Here is an 18,865-nt window from a genome sequence, read left to right on the forward strand (position 1 = left end):
CAGTTTCTCGACACGTGTCTTACACACTAGAATCATCTGTGGACCCACCCTTGGCCTTGGGTATCTAAAGAGAGAACTTCTCGATACCCGCATTGGGTGCTTGTGCTTCACGGACTATATATACTTAAATGGGCCGGACGCTTTGATGGACTTAATTGATATATTTATTGGAGATGCATGTTCTTTAAGTTGTTTCAGAAAATACATTACTATGCTATGTATACAATATTTTAATTAGAGAGTAATGATAAAATTGTTACAGTGTTATTGGTTTAAAATTATAGAAAACAGGTAATTACAAAATAATATATTTATTACAGATATATGTTCTTTAAGCTGTTTCAGAAAATACATTATTACGCTATGTATACAATATTTTAATAAGAGAGTGATGATAAAATTGTTAGAGTGTTATTGTTTTTAAATTATAGAAAACAGGTAATTACAGAATAATATATTTATAATTAAAATTTAATATATTTTTATATAGGTGAAATTTTAAAAGAAAATGTGCATCATTTTAAGATAAAGAGAATATTTGCTATCTTCTTTTTTTTATATAGTCTGTGGGGGGTGTCCATCTTCTAGACAGTTTAGAGGGCAAAAGTATGAAACCTTTGTAAGAATGTAACAAACATCTCTCATATATATAGTCTTGAGGAATTTACAACACTGACATAGATGGATGTATGATATATTTTGAGCTAAAACGACACCCGAGACAAAGAGGATGTATAATTATTTAGTTACGAGAAGGGAAGATTGAATGAAGGATGTGGGCTGTGTTAGATTCATTCAATTCATGAATGGCCCCTCTAAAAGGCTCTTCTTCTTCTTCATCCCCTGGTTCAGTTGCTCCCTATTATGTCTCTGTACGTGTCCTTCACCTTCTGAATTAGAGTCTCCCTGAAACACGTTACCATATGAGTTTCATTTTCTCAAAAACTAAAACAAATACAGGTTACAGAGGAGATTGCTTGACCTGTCTGGCTTGAATATCAGGTTCTTGTAAGCAAACCACTGGCAAAAATAAAAAAAAGGCACGTTAAGGCCCATCACATATAAAACGGATTGTCTTAAGAATCAAGAATCACTAATGAGAAGTAGCAAGCAATCAATATATAAAATCAGATGTCAATATTGAAAACACGAATTGCATAATTACTCCAATGAATCAGAGGACTAATCCTAAACCCAATAGTGATGCTAACAAATCTCCTCTAAATCCTTGAAACAAGTTGGCTAAATCAGGTAATGATTCAAAATTATATAACAAAGACAAAGATGAAACAAGTAGAAACTCACCCCTGTGTAACCAATACCAACAACTTCAAGAACACCAGGAACCAACGGAAGCCTGTCGATTGCCTGTTTCACCACACAATATTCACAATTTTAAATCAAAACAAAAGAAACTTAAACAAAACTAAAGAGTTTTGAAGATGTAATGATGATTATCCTCACCGAGATCACACCAGCAGTTCCCCAAAGAGCCACAAAACCAGAAACTGCGAGAGAACTAACTGCATACTTATCCTCCACTTTGTCCCACTTCAACAACAAAATCAAGTTCACAAAACAGAACCAATTCACGGTTTAATATGAAGAATGTAAAAAGTAAAGAGTCTTTACAGCTTCTTGAACGGTTTTGACAATATCAGGTAACTCTGTACTCGCAGCTTCGGTATTGGTGGCAGGAGCTTCAACTTGAGTAGTGGCAGCAACTTCAACATCCGCAGCTCTCGTCAAAACGTTCCTGACAATCTTCCGACCTTTAAAAAAACAAAACCCATTACAAAAGTTAACATTTTTAAAACTCTAAAACAAAAAAAAGTTTCAGATTGGAGAACCGACAGTAAGCAGTGGCTTTCGCGGCGCGTGTCTGAGACTGAGCCGGCTGAGGAGGAAGCGTGGGAAGGGAGATACAAGAAGGAGAAGAGGAGGAGGCTTGTCGAGAAGAAGGAGGAGGAGCTCTTGAGTCGATGATCGTCGAGGAGGCAGAGACTGAGAGTGAAGCCATGGCTCAGCTGCTCGAATCACAGAAGCCAGACAATGTTGTTGATGAGAAGCAATTAGTGATTGTGATTATTATTGACTTGAGATTAGTGGAGAACAAGTGTCTGAGAGTTTGCTTGTGGTGGAGATGGTTTCTCTGTGAGCACTCGGAAACGATTCCACCACTCGTTTTGGGTTTCTCGATCAGGATAGTGCTGACGTGGCGGACACAGAGATGGTCTTGGTGTTCTGATTGGATAGGATTTTGTTTATTTGCAAACTGGGACAAAAGTTTATATCGTTTTCTTTTGGAGGTATAAAGAAGACAATTTTACAAAATCATGTGCAATCCTAATAAGTTATTTTCTTCAAAACAGCGGCTTTCATTAAATATGAATGTGAGTATACAATCCTAATTTGTTATTTGATGCCTATAAAACCACTAAATGAAAGATAAAAAATTGTGTTATTATTATCAATGAAGTGTTAGCTTATTGGCTAAAAATTATAAATTATCTGACAGAAATATCATAAAATTTAGTAGAAACAAATTTTATTTCCAAAAATAAATTAAATTACATAATTTAAATTTCACTCTAAGATAATTTACGGGTCTATAACCTTCTAATCATTAAAAGAAAATAATGCACTATTATTACTCAAATGAAATGCTAGCTGTTCCTTTTTAGTTTGTATACAACATACATTAGTGTCCAAAAAATTAAAATTAAAATTCAAGATAAGTGAATACACTGATGAGACCACGCAGTCGCATATGTAATGGCTTTCCTTATTTTCTAAATTATTTTACGTAATAATGTTTGTTTTTAAGTCTCTCTCTGGTATATTTTTTTTTATATGCAGTCACAGGTGGTAGAAACCCCACTCTGAAAACAAAACCTTGCGATAAGCAATAACAAAATAAAACAAATGAGGTTAAAGACATCGTATGAAAAGCCAAAGAAAGAAAAGCATAAAAGTGAGATTCTTTTTGCTGAAAACCATTATCATCACTTACTATTTTTGCTAATTACAAGCAATTTACAAACAACAACTATATTACTTGTAAAAAAGAAATTGTGTGTGGAGTCTTGAATCGGCACCCAAATGTTATTTTCAAATTGAAACAACAATTTAGATACTTCTCTTTTTGAGAAATAAAAGAAAACAAGTTGCAAATTCTCAAAACAATATAAGATAATATATTTTTAAAAAAAAGTTGCAAATTCTCACCTATGTGATTGGATCACTAATACGAAGGTGATAGTCCAATCTTACTTTGTTATGTGTAGCCTATGAAACTAAGATTTAAGTTCTCTCATAATGAATATCTTTTCTAAAAAGAAGGATTAAATTCGGTTCAGATTTCTCTATCGAAAATGTATATATAGATTTAAAAATCTATTCATTCAAAAAAATTAGTGTATTATTGTTACTCATGTAAAATGCTAAATTCTCTTTTACATACCTTAGTGACAAAGGATAAATTTGGTTATTTTTACATAGCTTGTTTCTAAATTACAAGAAATTTTGGTTTAAGTTTAGGCTAAGTTACAAGCTGAAAATGTGATATGACTAGAAACATGAAACGGGCCTTGTTTGTATTTAGCTCAAAGACATGTGGGCATTTCAATCTTTGGACCGATCAGTTACTTGAACATTCACAACCCAATGCCACAACATGTTTGTCAAAATAAAAGTCAAACCCCAAAAGAGAGGCAAAAGCAAAACAAAAAGACAATGAATCGTGAATAAGAAGATACGAAGTCAAACTTGATATACATCTATCAAATGGGTCCACAATACTGTAGAGTAAGCCCTTTTAAATAAAGTCAAAGTGCCATGCCGAGAAGACTCCAATTACATACCAACAAAACAACATATTATTATGAAAGAAACGTTACTCTTTTTTTTTTGCTTTTTGGGTTTCTTGTTCTTAACTCAGCAGTCCAATATCTGACGAACCGCCGCCGTTATCTCATCGGCCGATGTCAAAGTACAGTCTTCTTCCATCTGAGAAATAACAAAAATATTGATTTTTGTTTTTCATTAAAGCATATAGTTTATTAAGTACCTTGAGGTTGAAGGAATAAGAGACAGTTGCATTGCATGGAGATGTAACGTTGAGATGAAGAACAGTGAACCTAAGCTTCTCTAACCAAATGATTGATCTAAGAAGCTGTCCTTGTTTCTTCGGGCATTGTATCTTGAGATTGACGTGACTCTCTATCACCGTGGCATCGATTCTCAGTTTACTACTTTGTTCTAACGAAATGTCTTTGGTATCAGTTTGTTGAGTAACCTTTTGCGCTTCGAGTGATTGTAACTGTTGCTCGAGGAGCTTCACGAAGTCTATAGCTCCTCCTACTATTGACGCTTGGTCTCCCTAAGAACAGAACTTGTTAGAAGAACTCTAACGTTATTACCTATAAAGGTTGAAGCTTTTGTAAGTGATCATATACCCTAAGGATGTAGGAAGATGGGATGAGAGAGCGGAGTGAGCTGAGATAAACGTTCATCTGGCGTCTGCGGTTACGTTCAACCGTTATGTGCGTCATTCTCTGACTCTCCATCTCTTCTGTGTTCTTTGTTGGTTTGGTTCTCTTTCTCTTTCTCTTCTCTCTGCTCACTGATGCTGCTACCAAGTTGTTGTTGTTTCTGCGCTTGCGTAGTGGGTTTAACTGAAGTTCTTGGCTTGAGATGGCTTCGTTGACTCTTTCCAGAGATGGGTTCTGATGGTAGTAGTTGGTGGGTGAATGAAACTCTGGAACTTCATGTGGGAGATAGTCTCCTAGCTCCCAAGGCTTTTGGAGTGTTTGAAGAGAGAGTAGTCTTAGAAAGTTTGGGTCTTTGACAGACAAAACCGAAGAAAGATCTTCACTTTGTTGCATCATATCTTCCTCAAGGACAAATCTTTGATCCTCTGATGATCCTTGAACTTGTAAGCTTCTTCTCACAATCACTTTCTGATCCAAAGACTGCACAAGAAGAAAGTGAAAAACAGAGGAAGGTGATACCTACCATGTGAGTGTGATAGAGAGAAAATTAAAATTGGTTAGTGGGTCAGTGTAGAGAAAACAAAACTAGAATGAAAAATGGAATGTTTCAAAGAGAGGGAAACAGTTGAGAGCAGATTTGTTAAGTGTTTTAGGTATAACAAACATACACAGCATTGAATGCTAAACCATTCTTGACTCATTTCGGAAGAAAGAAATTAAATTAAAACGTTCCAAATTTGAGATAAGGATAACACTTACACTTACACTTACAGAGAGCTTGTTTTGTCCTTGTATCTTCTCCTCCATTACAAAAGCTGAGAAACCTCTCCCTCTTATCACTAGAAATAAATGTGAGGACTTTTTAAATAAGTAAAAAAAAATAAGAAACTCATGTAAAGCTTAAGCCGTTAGCTTTATATATAGAACAGTGGTGTTTAATTGCTATGAGGATGTTGAAGAGAAAATGGGAAACTGAAAGTGAGATATGAGAGATAAAGTAAAGTAAACAAAGAGGTAAAACAAAAAAGTAAAAAAAAAAGAGATGTTTGTTTTAGAGGACTGAAGATGAGTTGGTGAGGGTAAGAAGATGAGAGAGAAGAGAGAGTCTCTGACAGAAGAAAGGTCCCTCAGAAAAAACATTATTGGCTGTAGCAGTTTTTGTCTGGCAGCGAAGACAGACGGTTGTGGGGACTTTGGTTAATACTCAGAAGAAGATGAGAGCTTAATTTGTGAAATGAATAAAAATTGAAGCTTCAAGTGTTTGTTCATTCTATCTATTAACGCGTGAATCCTGGCTTCTTATCTGCTAAGCATACAAGTGTCTATGCCTTGTCTTTGAGGGTACTAACTAGTGTTTGTCTCTAAAATATCTTTATTTGCTTTCATCAAGTTTATTAGTATTAAATAACTTATGCATACATCATTGCAATATCTACACATTTCCAGATAACTTGGTTTGTTATCGATCAAATCCATAACTTTTGAGGACAAACAAGAAACGTAGATTTGATCATCAAAGCTCACATGAACAAACCTTATCCATGTTCTAGTCTCAGTTGTGGCCTCTGTTTACCTCACGTGTTGAGTCCTAACACAGCCAAAACTAGTCTCTTTTCTCTACGAGATCCAATCCAAACACAATCTCAAGATCTCGTTTATACTACTGTATGTAATAAGAACCAGAACGGGTCCTAAGCAAGTTAAAAAAAGATCCAACCTTTACATAATGTTACACAAGCCTTATCAATTATCATCAACTACTTGGGTGTTTTGAGATTTCATCTCTCTGTGTGGTACTTGCTGATGTAACTTATAAGTTCTTGTTACCGACTATTAGGACAAACATGGCCCCCACTTGTGACATACCATTAAAAAACTCTAAAAAGTCAAAATCAGATCCTGCTTCTAAACACATTCACAAGCCCTCCTGTGATTACTAGGAAGATGATAAAAATCTAAACTGAAGGACAGAAAAGTTGAAATGACATGACATCTCTTGTTCTAACCAAGTTGTGTCCTTTCTACACTTATGTAAAGACAAAAAGCTTACTTGAGCTCAACCAAACAAAGATGACAAGAGAATGTGAAAAAGGATTGAAACTTTATTGATTTTATTATTGTTAATAAAGAGAATACAGATACAAAAGACTCTTGAGATGTTTGCTATGCCTTTTTTAACGCTCAATTTGTATTGTGACATGACTGATGTTATACTCTCTCCGGATGTAATCAATAACCTTGTTTAAAACCATATCAGCATCTGCCTCCGGTGTGATATTAACATGGCAAGCAAGCAGCACTTTCCCCACAGTGATAGCCCAAATGTGAAGCTCATGAACAGCCACCACTTCCTCCATCTCCAGCAAACCCTGTTCCAGCTTCGTAGCGTCAATCTCTCTCGGTGTGCTCTCCATCAACACCTCGAGAATGCTTCTGATCATGTTGATGGTTGTCGCCAAGACAATAACCGAGAAGACAAGCGTGCAGATCAGATCAACTATCTTCCACTCCGGCTTGTACCAGATGATGGCTCCTCCAATCATAACACCAACGCTCTGGATTGAGTCTCCAAGGACGTGGAGGTAAGCTCCTTGCACATTGATGTTCCTCTTCCTCTTCTCTGATTTGTCTAGCAACTGCTCAGTAACATCACCATGAGAGTGATGCTTGTCCTCACCATGAGTATGACCATGATGGTGATGGGTGGTAACAGTCACCCCACCGTGGTCGTGATGGTCATGACCATGTCCATGGCCATGATCATGTCCTAGGAGAACAGCCATTACGATATTCACCAACAGCCCAAACGCAGCAACAAGGAACATAAGAAACCCATTAACATCACTGGTCTCAGTAAGAAGTCTAATGATAGCTTCATAGACAAGGATCCCTGTGAGAAGCCAAATGAGCTGGATAGAGACAAGAGCTCCGAGAATCTCAACCCTGAAGAACCCATAAGTCTGCCTAGGCGTCGCTTCCCAGCCGGCAGCCCACAGGGAGAACAAGGAGATGGCAAAGGCGGCAACATCAGAGAGGAGATGAGCTGCGTCGGTAAGTATAGCCAAGCTGTTAGCTTTGATCCCACCAAAGACTTCAACAGTCATGAAGAGAAGACATAGCACCACAGCGATGCAGAGCTTTCTCATGGAGGCAGTGCGTTCCTCGGCGTCACCAGAGGCATTGTTGAGATGACAAGGTGTTTCTCCACAGACTTTAACTGAACCAAGCGTTGTTGTTCTCTGTTCTTCATCAGATTTTGATGCATTGACCTCGATGATGTGACTATGTTGGGGGCTTGAAGGCTCCATCTGAAAAGGTTTCCAAGTAAGAATGAGACAAGAACTACAGAAGACAAAGCTATAAGACCATATATTGATCAGTTACCTCTGTAATAAGAATGCGAGTGAAGCACAATAGGTTTCCGAATCTGTTTATACAAAAAAAAAAAAAAGAAACTTTAGCATCCACAAAGATTAAGTAAGAGGTTCAAGGACATGTATGCCACTACTAATCTAAGTAGTAGAAGGAGCAAGAGGTTCTTCTAGAACAACAACACACAAACGAAAAGATTAATAGTATATAAAAACTATAGTCAATGGTTACAGAGTATATAATAATCATCATAACCAGAGTCAAAAACCCAATATTTTTTTATTAAAAAAAACACAATTTAAACCCACACATACAAAAAATACTGATTCAAGTTTTGACCTCAAATAATGATTAAAAAAAAAGGTATAAAGACAGAATGGAAGCGTCATAATCAGACCAACTCCAGATGTCACAATCAGACCAAGTCCAGAATCTAGCAACCCTAACAAAATGCTTTATAAGACCGAATCAAAGTTTTAAAGTATAATAATAGTAATCAGACTAGTGTAATTCCAGATATAATTGAAGCAGCAAAGCCTAAAGAGCTTACCAGAAGAAGAAGAGAGAGGAGGATGAAGGTACTTGGTTGAAAATATTCACCATTGATTCGAAAACCCTTTAGATTCACTTTTGCCTGTAGCTCAGATAAAGGAGGAGCCTTTTTATAGAGAAAAAGGATCGGCCGCCACCGATGGTCACGAGATTCCACCTAACCCTTTTTCTTCTTGGGTCCTTTTCTTTTCTTTCTCTTATCTCCAAATCTCTGTGGTTCCCCTCTTTGACGGTCAAAGTAAGATACACGTGGCCCAACACTACTGAACCCGTCTTATGTAAACCGGGAGTGAGTGATTGAAGGGGAAGATACCTAATAACCGGTTTAGTTTAAGTAATTCGCGGGTTTTTACGGTTAGGATAGGAACTCTCTCTCTCTTTTGCGACATTTTCTTCAATACTTACACATCTTTCTTAAGCTTTAGAGCGGTGTTTTTAAACCGGACCAAAAACTGTAACAGAAATGTTATGAATCACGGTTCAATATGGTTCGACGGATCAGACATGATTTAATAATCTGGTTTAATATATTTTTAATGTATAAATTTTAAAAATAGTGTTAGTAAAGTATGATACATAAATAAAATATAAATAAATTTAAAACGTAAAATATTATAATTTAAATTAGTTTTATGTTTATACCGGTGATTTATAAAATTTTGATAGTTTTTATCTGTTTAATAAGTCTAAGATCAAATTCGGCTACGTGATCAGTTCATGGTCGAACTATTTATTAGACCCAATTCAACTATATAACCGGTTCATAGTTAAACCAATTCAACCATCAGATTGGTCAAGTTTAAAAAAACATTGCTAGTATGAAAACTAAACTGAAAAATGCTTAATTTTGAAAGATAATAATAATAATATTATGGATCAGAAAAACTTGAATTATAGGACTAACGTAGCTACTTTTGATCATTCGCAGAATAAATACAAAGGCCAAAGGGTGAACATTTACCCCAGTTTCTCAGATCAGCTGAGAAGAAGAAACACACTCAAGTAAGTACAAAAAGCCAAACTAGATATATAGGTATAACAACAAAAGAAACTGACAAAAAGCTTCAGGCTTTTATTTTATTTAGACGCATCTGAGTTCATCACTGCACGCACGAACTGGCCTTTCACTCGTGGACGCTGCTCTGCTAGCTTCTTCCTGCTCTGATACCTTACCTTTTTGTCAAAGCATCGATCTTTCCTCTTCAACCGAAACTTCATCAACGCAGCTTCTCTCTGACTCCGACGTTGCTCTACACTCAGACCACAACCTTCTTCTTCCTGTTCCTTTGCTTTCACATCATTGGTGCTTTCAGAACCAACTTGGTTACGGAAGCTTAACTCATTTTGTCCGCTTAAACTCGATGACCCCATGTTCTCGTGGTTGCTGCTCGTTGTAGCGCTTCCGTAATCAAATCTTAGCTTCTCATGTGATTCACTTGGTGTCTTGGGCTCACCTGAGCTACTCGGCTCCACACCAACCTCTCCCTTCTCTGCTGCCTGGCTGTTCTCATATCTACAAGTTAATGTAATGCCTACTGATTCATCGGAGAGGCTAAGCTTTTGTTGCTTGGTGGTTTGATCTTGCTTCTCGAAACTTCCAGAGCAAGATCTTTTCAGAGAAAGTCCAAGCTCCGGACCAACATACTCATCACGAGTGTTGTCTCCGTAGAAACACTCAGCCCGTTTGTCAATTCCACCGATCAAATCCATTGTCACATCCTCCATTAGCTTATTGTTACCGTAGCAGCTTGTTGTAGCCTGAGCACCACTTCCTTGATCAGAATGATCTGCACTAGTTTCATCACTATCTTCAAGGTTCTGCTGTGAAGCTGGTAAGCTAAGACCGTGACCATTGTGACCATCACGCACCTGATTATTCATAACCCAAAACACACAATAATAAGTCTTCCAAACTTTTAGAAACCAGACAAAATTAGAAACATAACTAAAAAAACAACTTACAGCAAGTCTTCTCCACACATGTTGCCATAGATTCTTCAACTCGTTCTTCCTCATTGGCTTAATCAGATAATCAGCAGCGCCTTTAAGCATACACTTCAACACCATCGTCATCGAATCTTCCGACGACATCACTAAAAAACAAAAAAAAACATCAGAACAACAAAGACTAAAGATTACAAAAGATAATAAAGAACGGACTTGAGGGGATCACCATCGTACTTATGACAGGAATGTTCTTGCAAGCTTCATGCTCCATCACCAAAGCAAGTAACGCAAAACCAGATATAGCTGGCAAATCAAGCTCCGTTAGTATAAGGTCAATCTCATTTGACTTCTCCTTTAGTGTCTCCCACGCAGCTAAACCATCGGACACAGCTACAACTGTTTTTGAAAATTCAAAATCAGATACAAAGATGGAAACTTTTAAAATATAAAAACAGAGTAAAGCAACGACCTTTGTAAGAGCATTTTTGAAGAAGGGCGGTGATGATTTGTCGAGTTGAGTCATCGGACTCGACGAGTAAAACCTTAAGCACCGTTTTGGGAAGGTACTTCTCCCACTGTACAACCTCCGGCGACTTTATTCTGCTCACCATCGTCTCCGCCATCGATTCGAGCTTAAAACAGAGGAAAAACAGAGCGAATAAAGTCGAAAAGATATCTGATTTCGATCTCAACCCGCCTGAGCAAATCGTTTCAGAACAAGGATTGAAGAAGAAAGAGAACGACTTTCGATCAGAGCTGCTCGGAATCGCGAAAAGTATCGAAGACTTTTTTGTAAGTAAGTTTTCAGAGGAAGACGAGAATAGAAATAAACAAATTTGGGGGAAGATCTAATTAACGGCGAGTATTAATGCGGGCCGTCAGTGGGCTGACGTGGCTTAATATGGGCCATTATTTTGATTTTTTTCTGTATCGTGGCTGATTCGGTGGAGATGGCGGTCCATTGTACACGTGTCGGGATCGTATTGTTTTGAGGAAGTGGAGATATTCGCCTCCGAGTTGTTGTCCCGTGGGCGATGAGAACTAGTGGTTATCTGGACGACACGTGGGTGTTCTGGTGTATTTGTGTGGCTGGAGTTTGATCATAGGGATGTTGATTGGTTTCAAAAGTAGATATTTTTACTTCTAGCAGCTCTGTGTATCATTCAAATTGGATGGTGTTTATCCTTTTCACAAAAGCATATAAATCATCTTTAATACAACTTTTTCTGTTATAAATAAAATAAAATTTCCAACCATATCAGAACAATTGATATCCAATCATAAATGTACAAGTTTAAAATTAAACAGTTTTTATGACTCTAGACCGTATGTGGTTATTTTTCATACATGTATTTTGTAAGAAACGACAGCATTGGCTTCAGTATATACTTTTGAAGACCAAATTAGCTTCAATATATACCAAACTAGTTTTAAGTTTAAATTACTTCCACCTTCTAGAGAAATCTGTAAATTTTGCTTTGGTTGGAAAAATGTCCCATCAAAATAGTACTAACAAAAGAAAATATCTATTGGTCTATGATATGGACAGTTAATACGCAACCCACAACAAACAACTTGACATATGCGTGCGACCATGCGTGTTTAATCATAAAAGGCTGCAAGCTTGCCAACGTGGTTACACATATGTCTACAGATTACCAAAAGAACAATGGGCTTTCTAAAAAGTTAACCTTAGATTTGTGAAGGCCCACCTTTCTTGTATACTACCACTCATAACTTCTAAAATCTATTTTATTTGTGAAGCTATATAACTTAGGCCTTACATTTGCAAAGGCCCATCACATTTGCATACAAGACTAACTTCTAATCAAACTATTGGTGATCATATAAAGTTAGGCCTTAAATTTGTTTGTCCATTTCCTATTTGTATTGCAGAGTCGCAGACAGAGGCGAATTTAATGTTTTCCCTTATGCTTAAAAGTTAAAACCAAAGTTTACAACATCAACAACCAATAAAATCTCAAAACCAAGACTCCTTTTTTTTGAGCAAAAACCAAGACTCTATAAATTCACCAACAAAATAGAGAAGATCAGTACATACGTCACAACAAAACCAGAAAACTTTATAAACTAATTATTAATTTATAATATTAATTGGACCATAAATTATTTTTTCTCAAAAAGAATTGTTGGGTTTACTCTATAAGGGACATCACATAATATTCATAACAATGAACAAATAATTTCGAATTTTTGATACAACTGTTTTGTTTTAACATCTCTATTTCAAGGTTATTTAAACAATAACATTCATGAAATTTTATCATAGAAGACAAAGATCCGTTTTCTTACAACGGTCTTTTGACCGGTACTTTTGTCTTCATAAGATCCCCTTTGGAATCCAAAGACAATCATCATTTTACACTGACAACCGTTAAAGGAAATAATCATCAAAATTCAAATTAAAAAAATTAGAAAATTTCAATTAGAAAATAAATTAAAGAGCTATGTTATATCAACAACTTGACAGAAAAAAACAAGGAAATTCCAGCTGAAAGTGAACTGTGAACTGCTTTTGTGTTTCCCTAGAACCAACCAGATTAAAGATCTTATCTTCAAATGTATAGTCATCATAGTGAAGAACAAGAACAAGCAATGAGATTTGAAGTAAAACCGTTTCAAGAATTACAAATGTGAAAAGGGAGTTTCAAGCTTATCCAAAGCTTTAAAATCCTGTTTGGGGTTCAAAAGAAGACATAAAACATTTCTTCTGAACCTGAAAAATAAATCCCCAAATAAATGTAATTTTTGAATGATGCTTTCTGCATCAATCCAAGAAACCAAGAAAAGGCCACCAATGCCTTCTATTTGATTCTTTAACCTAAAATGCAATGTGAATCCTTGAAAAATAAATAAAGCAAAGAATGTGACTGATGGTTGTTTCTTTCTTCTTCGGCTTCCTCCTCCTAGGTACTACTGATTTAGATTCTAGAATCCTAAAAACGATATGAATAAATGTTTCTTGAACATGGTGGAGAGATTGATGATTAGTTAGTCCCTTCCTCTTCTAGTGTAGTACTGCATCAATCCTCTATCTAGATGGTTGATGATGTAACTGCTTCATGACCATCTTTGTTGCTGCTAGCTTCAGCTTCTGCTGTTGTAGTAATAACCACTGTTTTGGTTGCAGTTGTTGCAGCTAAAATACAAAACAAAACAAACAATCAACAAACCAAGGATGATTTGAAAAACACCAAAGATTGAGTAGTTAGTTATATCAAACCTGAGGTGGAAGCTGAAGAGGATGAAGATGGAGCTGAAGATGCTAATGATAGAGCCAAAGAGGTTGGAAGGGAGAGGATTGGAGGTGGAGGAGGCTGAGAGCTGAATTGCTGATGAGGCAAGTAAGGGTAGTGTAACACAGGAGGAGCAGGAGGAGTAGTGTATTGAAAGCTGAAACCTTGATGATGAGTTTGAGCTGGAGCTTGAGCTTGATTGCTGCTTTGTGCTGGATTGTACTGAGGATAGTAAGGATAGTAACCATGGAACATTCCTGTTGATCCTGATGTTGGAGGTCCCATGTATGGTGAAAACTGCTGTCCTCCATAGAGATGATGATTGTAGTAATTCTGCAAACAAAAAAAACAACATTCAATTAAAAATGGAATCAGTCAACATAGTGAAAGAGCAGTGAAATTTTTTTAACTAACCATTGGGTACATTCCCTCCTGAGAATAACCAGAGAATCTGCAGAAGATTAAAAAAAAAAACATTTTGTCACAATAAAACAAAAATAAACATAAACAGTATCATTGATGTTGTTGTTGTTGTCGTTGATGTGATGATAGTACTTACCCATAAGCAGAGTAAGGGATTGGGAATTGACCAGTGTGTTGAACAAAAGCAGAGGAAGAAGAGGAGCCTCTGAACTGAGGAGAAGGAGCAACTAATCCTGCTCCTCCTGGTGACCTAAATCTACCTGTTCCTGCCATCAAACATTCATCAAAAAGACTTCTTTACGTGCTAATCAAGTAACAAAAGCAAAAAAAAAGATCCAAAGAACCCTTAGCATTCTAGAGAGAGAGAGAAAAAAAAACCATGTCTAGGAGAAGTAGGAGGACGAGGTTTGTGAGCACCAAGAAAAGCAAGATTGCAATTAGCTCTCCTTCCATCAATCACAGGATTCATATTCTGACAAGCTCTCATCGCTGCTTCTCCTTCCTTAAACGTCACCTGATCAAAACCAAATAAAAATAAAAAAATCATAAAACTTTTTATCTAAAAGAAACAGAACAGAGTAAGGTAAAGAAGAAGAACATTACAAAGCCATAGCCTTTGGATCTGCCAGTGTTCTTATCAGAAATAACGACAGCTTCAACGATTTCACCAAACTGTTCGAAGTAACGTCTCATTGTATCTTTCTGCGTCTCCCAAGCCAATCCTCCCACGAAGATCTTCGTCAGCTTCGTATCACCCATCTGAAACTGTTGTCTCTGCTGCTGAGCCATCTCTCCTTAAATCAAAACCCACATCAAAAGTTTCAACCTTTCTTCTCTCTTTGGTTCCCAAATATCTGATTACAAATTAAAAACTGTAACTTTTAAAATAAACAAAAGCAAAAAAAAAAAAAAAAACTAACTCTTTCGATGCAAAGAGTGGAACAACAGAAGAAGTGCAGAGACCTCTGTTTATGTCTATTGGAGAAAGAAGCCAATGGAGATGGAGAAGACAGGAAAGCTGCTAGTGGGATCCCACGACAATGGCTAGAGAGAGAGAGAGAGAGAGAAGGTAATTGAAATAATGAGACTCGACTTCACCTTTTTCGCTGTATATATATCAACATGGGGTCCTCTGCAGAAACATTTGCTTCGCTGTCTTCAACCTCTCTGTCTCTTGAAATCTGCAATTTTTAGTATATATATGGAATGAAATAATAATTAAACCAAAGCTTTGACCGTTCGTCTCCGAGATTTATATAATTAATTAACCGTGTTAAAAGCTTTGAAATGTTTTTCTTTTCTTGCTTTTTGGTCTGATCGATTCGTTTTTTATAGTTTTATTACACATTAAAAGGTTTTCCAAATTGGTTAAAAGAAAAAATGGTTTTCCTAATTTTGTTTGTTTTGTTTTAGTTTTGTGAATATCTGATTTATTTCAGTAGTAGAGATGTTTGTAGAACAAAAAAAAAAGGAATAATGTGTTATCTGCAATGTGAATGGATTATTTACTTTTTGTGTATAACTCAACTTTGTGTCACAACCCTCTAAATTCTCTCTTTTCTTTTTTTTCGATTTTTAAAATTAAATTACAAAAATGTATGAGTAATTTTTTGGGAGCAAAATAAGAGTGTATTATATCATAAACATTTTAAAATAATTATAGTTGTATAACCTTTTTTGGGACAAAAGATAATTATAGTTGTAGCCTTGTAGGACACAACCTGGTTTAAAACACACAGAACCAAAGCCAGGTTGTCATCCTCAGATATTCCTTCTAATTTTATTTCAAATTAGCTTATACTCTTATACTCTATTTTAATATAAAGTATCTTAGGACTACTACTTTCTTGTTTATTCGATGTCAGCCGTCAAATGGAGTACTATTAAGAACTAACGGTAAACTGTGGAAATACATGCAGTTTTATTTTGTTTTCCATATTATAATACTAGTATAAATTATTTACTTGGATAAATGTTCTCAAATTTTGTGGAAATGTCTCAAGACATGGAATGGTCGATGTGTACGTCCACCAATCGTTACCCGTTGTCATTTAGAACATGCAAAGAGAACGATTCATACATCTATATTGTAAAACTAGTATAATAAGTGAAGAAATATATGAATTTATAAGTATCGTGAATATGATGAGGCTATGACCATTTGTAGCACACTCACATGCACTGTCAGATTAATGTGTAAAGTCAACTTAACATTTGAGAATTTGCCAACCTCAATTTCCCCCCCCCCCCCCCCCCTATATAATAACATCCGCCAGTGAATACCGGAGTATGTTCTTTAGCTTTATTTTGCACCATATAACACATTTTGCGTTAGTAATAACTAGTTTACTGCGTTGATTTTGAAAAAATATATATATATATATATATATATACACACTTCTAAAAGGAACGTATGTTTTCCTATAAGAAAGTGTATATGATAATGATACTATGAGTTATTTTGATGATGGATAGTGTGGCACTGATAAATCCACATGAAGGCTGCAAGATACAGGCAGGCATGCACATGTTTGTGGTCAGCCACTTTGCAATATTATTAAAAAAATATTTTGATGGATTTTTTTACTTCTCTACTTGCACAAGAACTGTTAGATGTATCGCACAATTTACATCCAACGGTATAAAAGATATTACTTTCTCACGCGTAGTGTGGTCCCGCATGCATGCGATTATTAATCTCAGTGATGTTAATTTTTTTATAAAGGAAAAAGAGTAATTGACGCGTGACGTGTCCAGCGATTTTGTTTCCTTAAAGTCTGAAAAACCGTTAGAAACGCTGTGATTGGTTTCTTGTGTCGTGGCGTTTGAACGTGACAGCGTGTGATACGGACTCCGTTGTTGTTTTGACCGTCAACGTCTCGTGCCAAGTGGTGGAATATTCTCTTCGCAGATCGGAACACCTAATAAAAATGGGAAATTCGTTTATTAAAAAAGAGGAAGAGGCTATATATGGGCTTCAATCTATCTGTTATTACATAGTCTGAAGCCCATTTAATTAGAGTTACTCTAATTTAAGATACTTCATGCATGCATGCATCACACACAGTGCACTAAAAAAAATGCATGTATCACACACTAGGCCCGTTAGTTAAAGACCCGTTTGTAACTTCGATTAATACATTTTATTAGGGTTTCAGTTTCACTTACAAAAATAGTTCTATTTACCACACATTTTTTGACACAGAGCCAGCATTCCTGGGATGAGACTCAGACAAAAAATTCATGCATGAAATGCGACTAGAGTATAAAAGTCGCTTTTAAAATATTGTTAATATATATTGGCGCCTAAAGCTCTAATTTACTAGAGTTGATTCAGTTAATTAAGATTGAGTAAAGCTATAAGCTAATACTAGCCAAAATCATTTAGGTTAAGTTTGGTTTCATTAGAGTTTGGTTCCTACGTTCAGTTGTGTTTAATATGTTGATAGACTAAAACAAAGAGCAATTTAAGTGTAGATATAGTTAGACCATCATCAACCCCAGTCTCTTAACTGAGGTTTTTAGTTTCGGCTAAGAGACTGTTTTTAGCTTTTCTTAGATTTTAGCTAAGAAAAGTTAAGAATCGTCTCATAAATAAGAGATATAAGAGCCGTCTTTTAGCCGAAAAATGTAAAAAAAAAAACAAAAAATGTTAAATCATGAGTTAAGAACCCCGGCTAAAAGACCGGGGTTAATGATGTCCTTAGATGAATATAAGTAAGATTAATGTGTGGTAAATAAAATGTTTGCTTGCAACAAAATTTTATGATCAAAAGATGTACAAAGTATTTACTTTGTTTGTTGGATTCAAATTTTTAATCACTGATCGTAGAATAGCCCCGATTTGTGTGTGTGTGAAACTAAATACACTGTACATAAATATCTCAATCAATGCAATGAAAATAGCTCCTTATTTTGATCCTAAAATATTCAGATAGCTAAGACTAAAGTGTGCCCATGAAATGGAGCGAATCCAGAGAAGTTTTCTAATGGATGCATAATGTCGATAAACCATATTATATACACACGTATTTGTAAAAAAAAAAATATGAAAATGGGTGCATAGAACTTCCAATTATAAAAAGTATTGGGTGTAATTATTCTCAAATGAACTAATTTACTTATAATTTATATGTATAACATAAGAATTATTAAAATTTTATGGGTGCACCCACAAGCTTCAATGTAGATTCGCCCATGCCATGACTATAGGTGAACGATATCGACTTCCATGAAGTGTACATTTTGATCATTACGGGCTACGCCTCGACCAGAATTAGCAAACCGAAATGCTCTAGCTTAGGACACCTAGTTATACAAAAATTACTATATTTTGCCAGCATATAGGGACACAATCATCACGAAGAGACAAATATTCTATACGACTATAAACCATCCAATGGGTATAAGAAATGAATGCACCATATAATACGCGTAAACGTTTATCCTTCAGCTTTTGATAGCATTTTACAATATCACTATTTAAATACATGTTTTGTAATAAAAAGACAAAAACAGAGCATTTGACCATGCAAATTTGAAATAAAAAAGACACGCATGCACCTTCTTCTCATATGCATGCAATTAATTACTACGAGGGCGTCAAGAGATACACATACGTAGAAGAACACAAATATTAGACGACAAAGATTTTATTAAAAATCTAACAATGATTCGGAATCAGGTGTCGCACCAGCATCATCAAACCAGCAAACTTTGAAAGCTAATGAGGCTCCCTTATTATAAGTTTTTCGTTACAAAAAATAATCACTAATATTGCAAGTGTCATGTAACTATTTGGTTTTAAAGAGGATCCTCTTT

General features: G+C 35.8%; 5 protein-coding genes across 15 annotated transcripts; all 5 read right to left on the reverse strand.

Annotated features, from left to right (window-relative positions):
* Positions 1-612: 612 nt before the first annotated feature.
* LOC103866429 (protein CURVATURE THYLAKOID 1B, chloroplastic) lies at positions 613-2,162 on the reverse strand. The gene is made up of 6 exons (XM_009144347.3): positions 1,855-2,162; positions 1,633-1,772; positions 1,465-1,551; positions 1,306-1,368; positions 983-1,020; positions 613-906 (listed from the first exon to the last, which is right to left on the reverse strand). Exons 1-6 carry the CDS (start codon positions 2,018-2,020, stop codon positions 849-851), a joined length of 552 nt encoding a protein of 183 aa, XP_009142595.1. The 5' UTR covers positions 2,021-2,162; the 3' UTR covers positions 613-848.
* A 1,505-nt stretch (positions 2,163-3,667) lies between these two features.
* On the reverse strand, positions 3,668-6,234 carry LOC103866430 (transcription factor bHLH70). Of its 3 annotated transcripts, none has more exons than XM_009144348.3 (4): positions 5,253-6,234; positions 4,458-4,973; positions 4,070-4,381; positions 3,668-4,008 (listed from the first exon to the last, which is right to left on the reverse strand). In XM_009144348.3, exons 1-4 carry the CDS (start codon positions 5,298-5,300, stop codon positions 3,937-3,939), a joined length of 948 nt encoding a protein of 315 aa, XP_009142596.1. In that variant the 5' UTR covers positions 5,301-6,234; the 3' UTR covers positions 3,668-3,936. The 3 variants fall into 3 exon arrangements, with proteins under 3 accessions (XP_009142596.1, XP_009142598.1, XP_009142597.1); XM_009144350.3 differs by having other exon boundaries at positions 5,265-6,233; XM_009144349.3 differs by having other exon boundaries at positions 5,259-6,229.
* Positions 6,235-6,575: 341 nt separating this feature from the next.
* On the reverse strand, positions 6,576-8,668 carry LOC103866431 (metal tolerance protein 1). The gene is made up of 3 exons (XM_009144352.2): positions 8,416-8,668; positions 7,878-7,920; positions 6,576-7,801 (listed from the first exon to the last, which is right to left on the reverse strand). The coding sequence occupies exon 3, from the start codon at positions 7,799-7,801 to the stop codon at positions 6,668-6,670; it is 1,134 nt and encodes a 377-aa protein (XP_009142600.1). The 5' UTR covers positions 7,878-7,920; positions 8,416-8,668; the 3' UTR covers positions 6,576-6,667.
* A 603-nt stretch (positions 8,669-9,271) lies between these two features.
* LOC103866432 (two-component response regulator-like APRR9) lies at positions 9,272-11,210 on the reverse strand. 3 transcript variants are annotated; one of them, XM_033290878.1, is made up of 4 exons: positions 10,834-11,210; positions 10,578-10,760; positions 10,380-10,510; positions 9,272-10,286 (listed from the first exon to the last, which is right to left on the reverse strand). In XM_033290878.1, the coding sequence occupies exons 1-4, from the start codon at positions 10,985-10,987 to the stop codon at positions 9,495-9,497; spliced, it is 1,260 nt and encodes a 419-aa protein (XP_033146769.1). In that variant the 5' UTR covers positions 10,988-11,210; the 3' UTR covers positions 9,272-9,494. The 3 variants fall into 3 exon arrangements, with proteins under 3 accessions (XP_033146769.1, XP_033146770.1, NP_001288875.1); XM_033290879.1 differs by having other exon boundaries at positions 10,591-10,760; positions 10,834-11,202; NM_001301946.1 differs by having other exon boundaries at positions 9,495-10,286; positions 10,599-10,760; positions 10,834-10,987.
* Positions 11,211-12,958: 1,748 nt separating this feature from the next.
* Positions 12,959-15,261, reverse strand: LOC103866433 (probable RNA-binding protein ARP1). 7 transcript variants are annotated; one of them, XM_009144358.3, is made up of 7 exons: positions 15,008-15,261; positions 14,648-14,898; positions 14,423-14,558; positions 14,181-14,304; positions 14,036-14,072; positions 13,609-13,954; positions 12,959-13,524 (listed from the first exon to the last, which is right to left on the reverse strand). In XM_009144358.3, the coding sequence occupies exons 2-7, from the start codon at positions 14,831-14,833 to the stop codon at positions 13,421-13,423; spliced, it is 933 nt and encodes a 310-aa protein (XP_009142606.1). In that variant the 5' UTR covers positions 14,834-14,898; positions 15,008-15,261; the 3' UTR covers positions 12,959-13,420. The 7 variants fall into 7 exon arrangements, with proteins under 7 accessions (XP_009142606.1, XP_009142602.1, XP_033147362.1 ...); XM_009144354.3 differs by having other exon boundaries at positions 14,181-14,310; XM_033291471.1 differs by having other exon boundaries at positions 14,181-14,310; positions 14,648-14,838; positions 15,008-15,237.
* Positions 15,262-18,865: the final 3,604 nt, after the last annotated feature.

The sequence above is a fragment of the Brassica rapa genome, chromosome A05 (genome assembly GCF_000309985.2).
Source record: "Brassica rapa cultivar Chiifu-401-42 chromosome A05, CAAS_Brap_v3.01, whole genome shotgun sequence".
Lineage (NCBI taxonomy): Eukaryota > Viridiplantae > Streptophyta > Magnoliopsida > Brassicales > Brassicaceae > Brassica > Brassica rapa.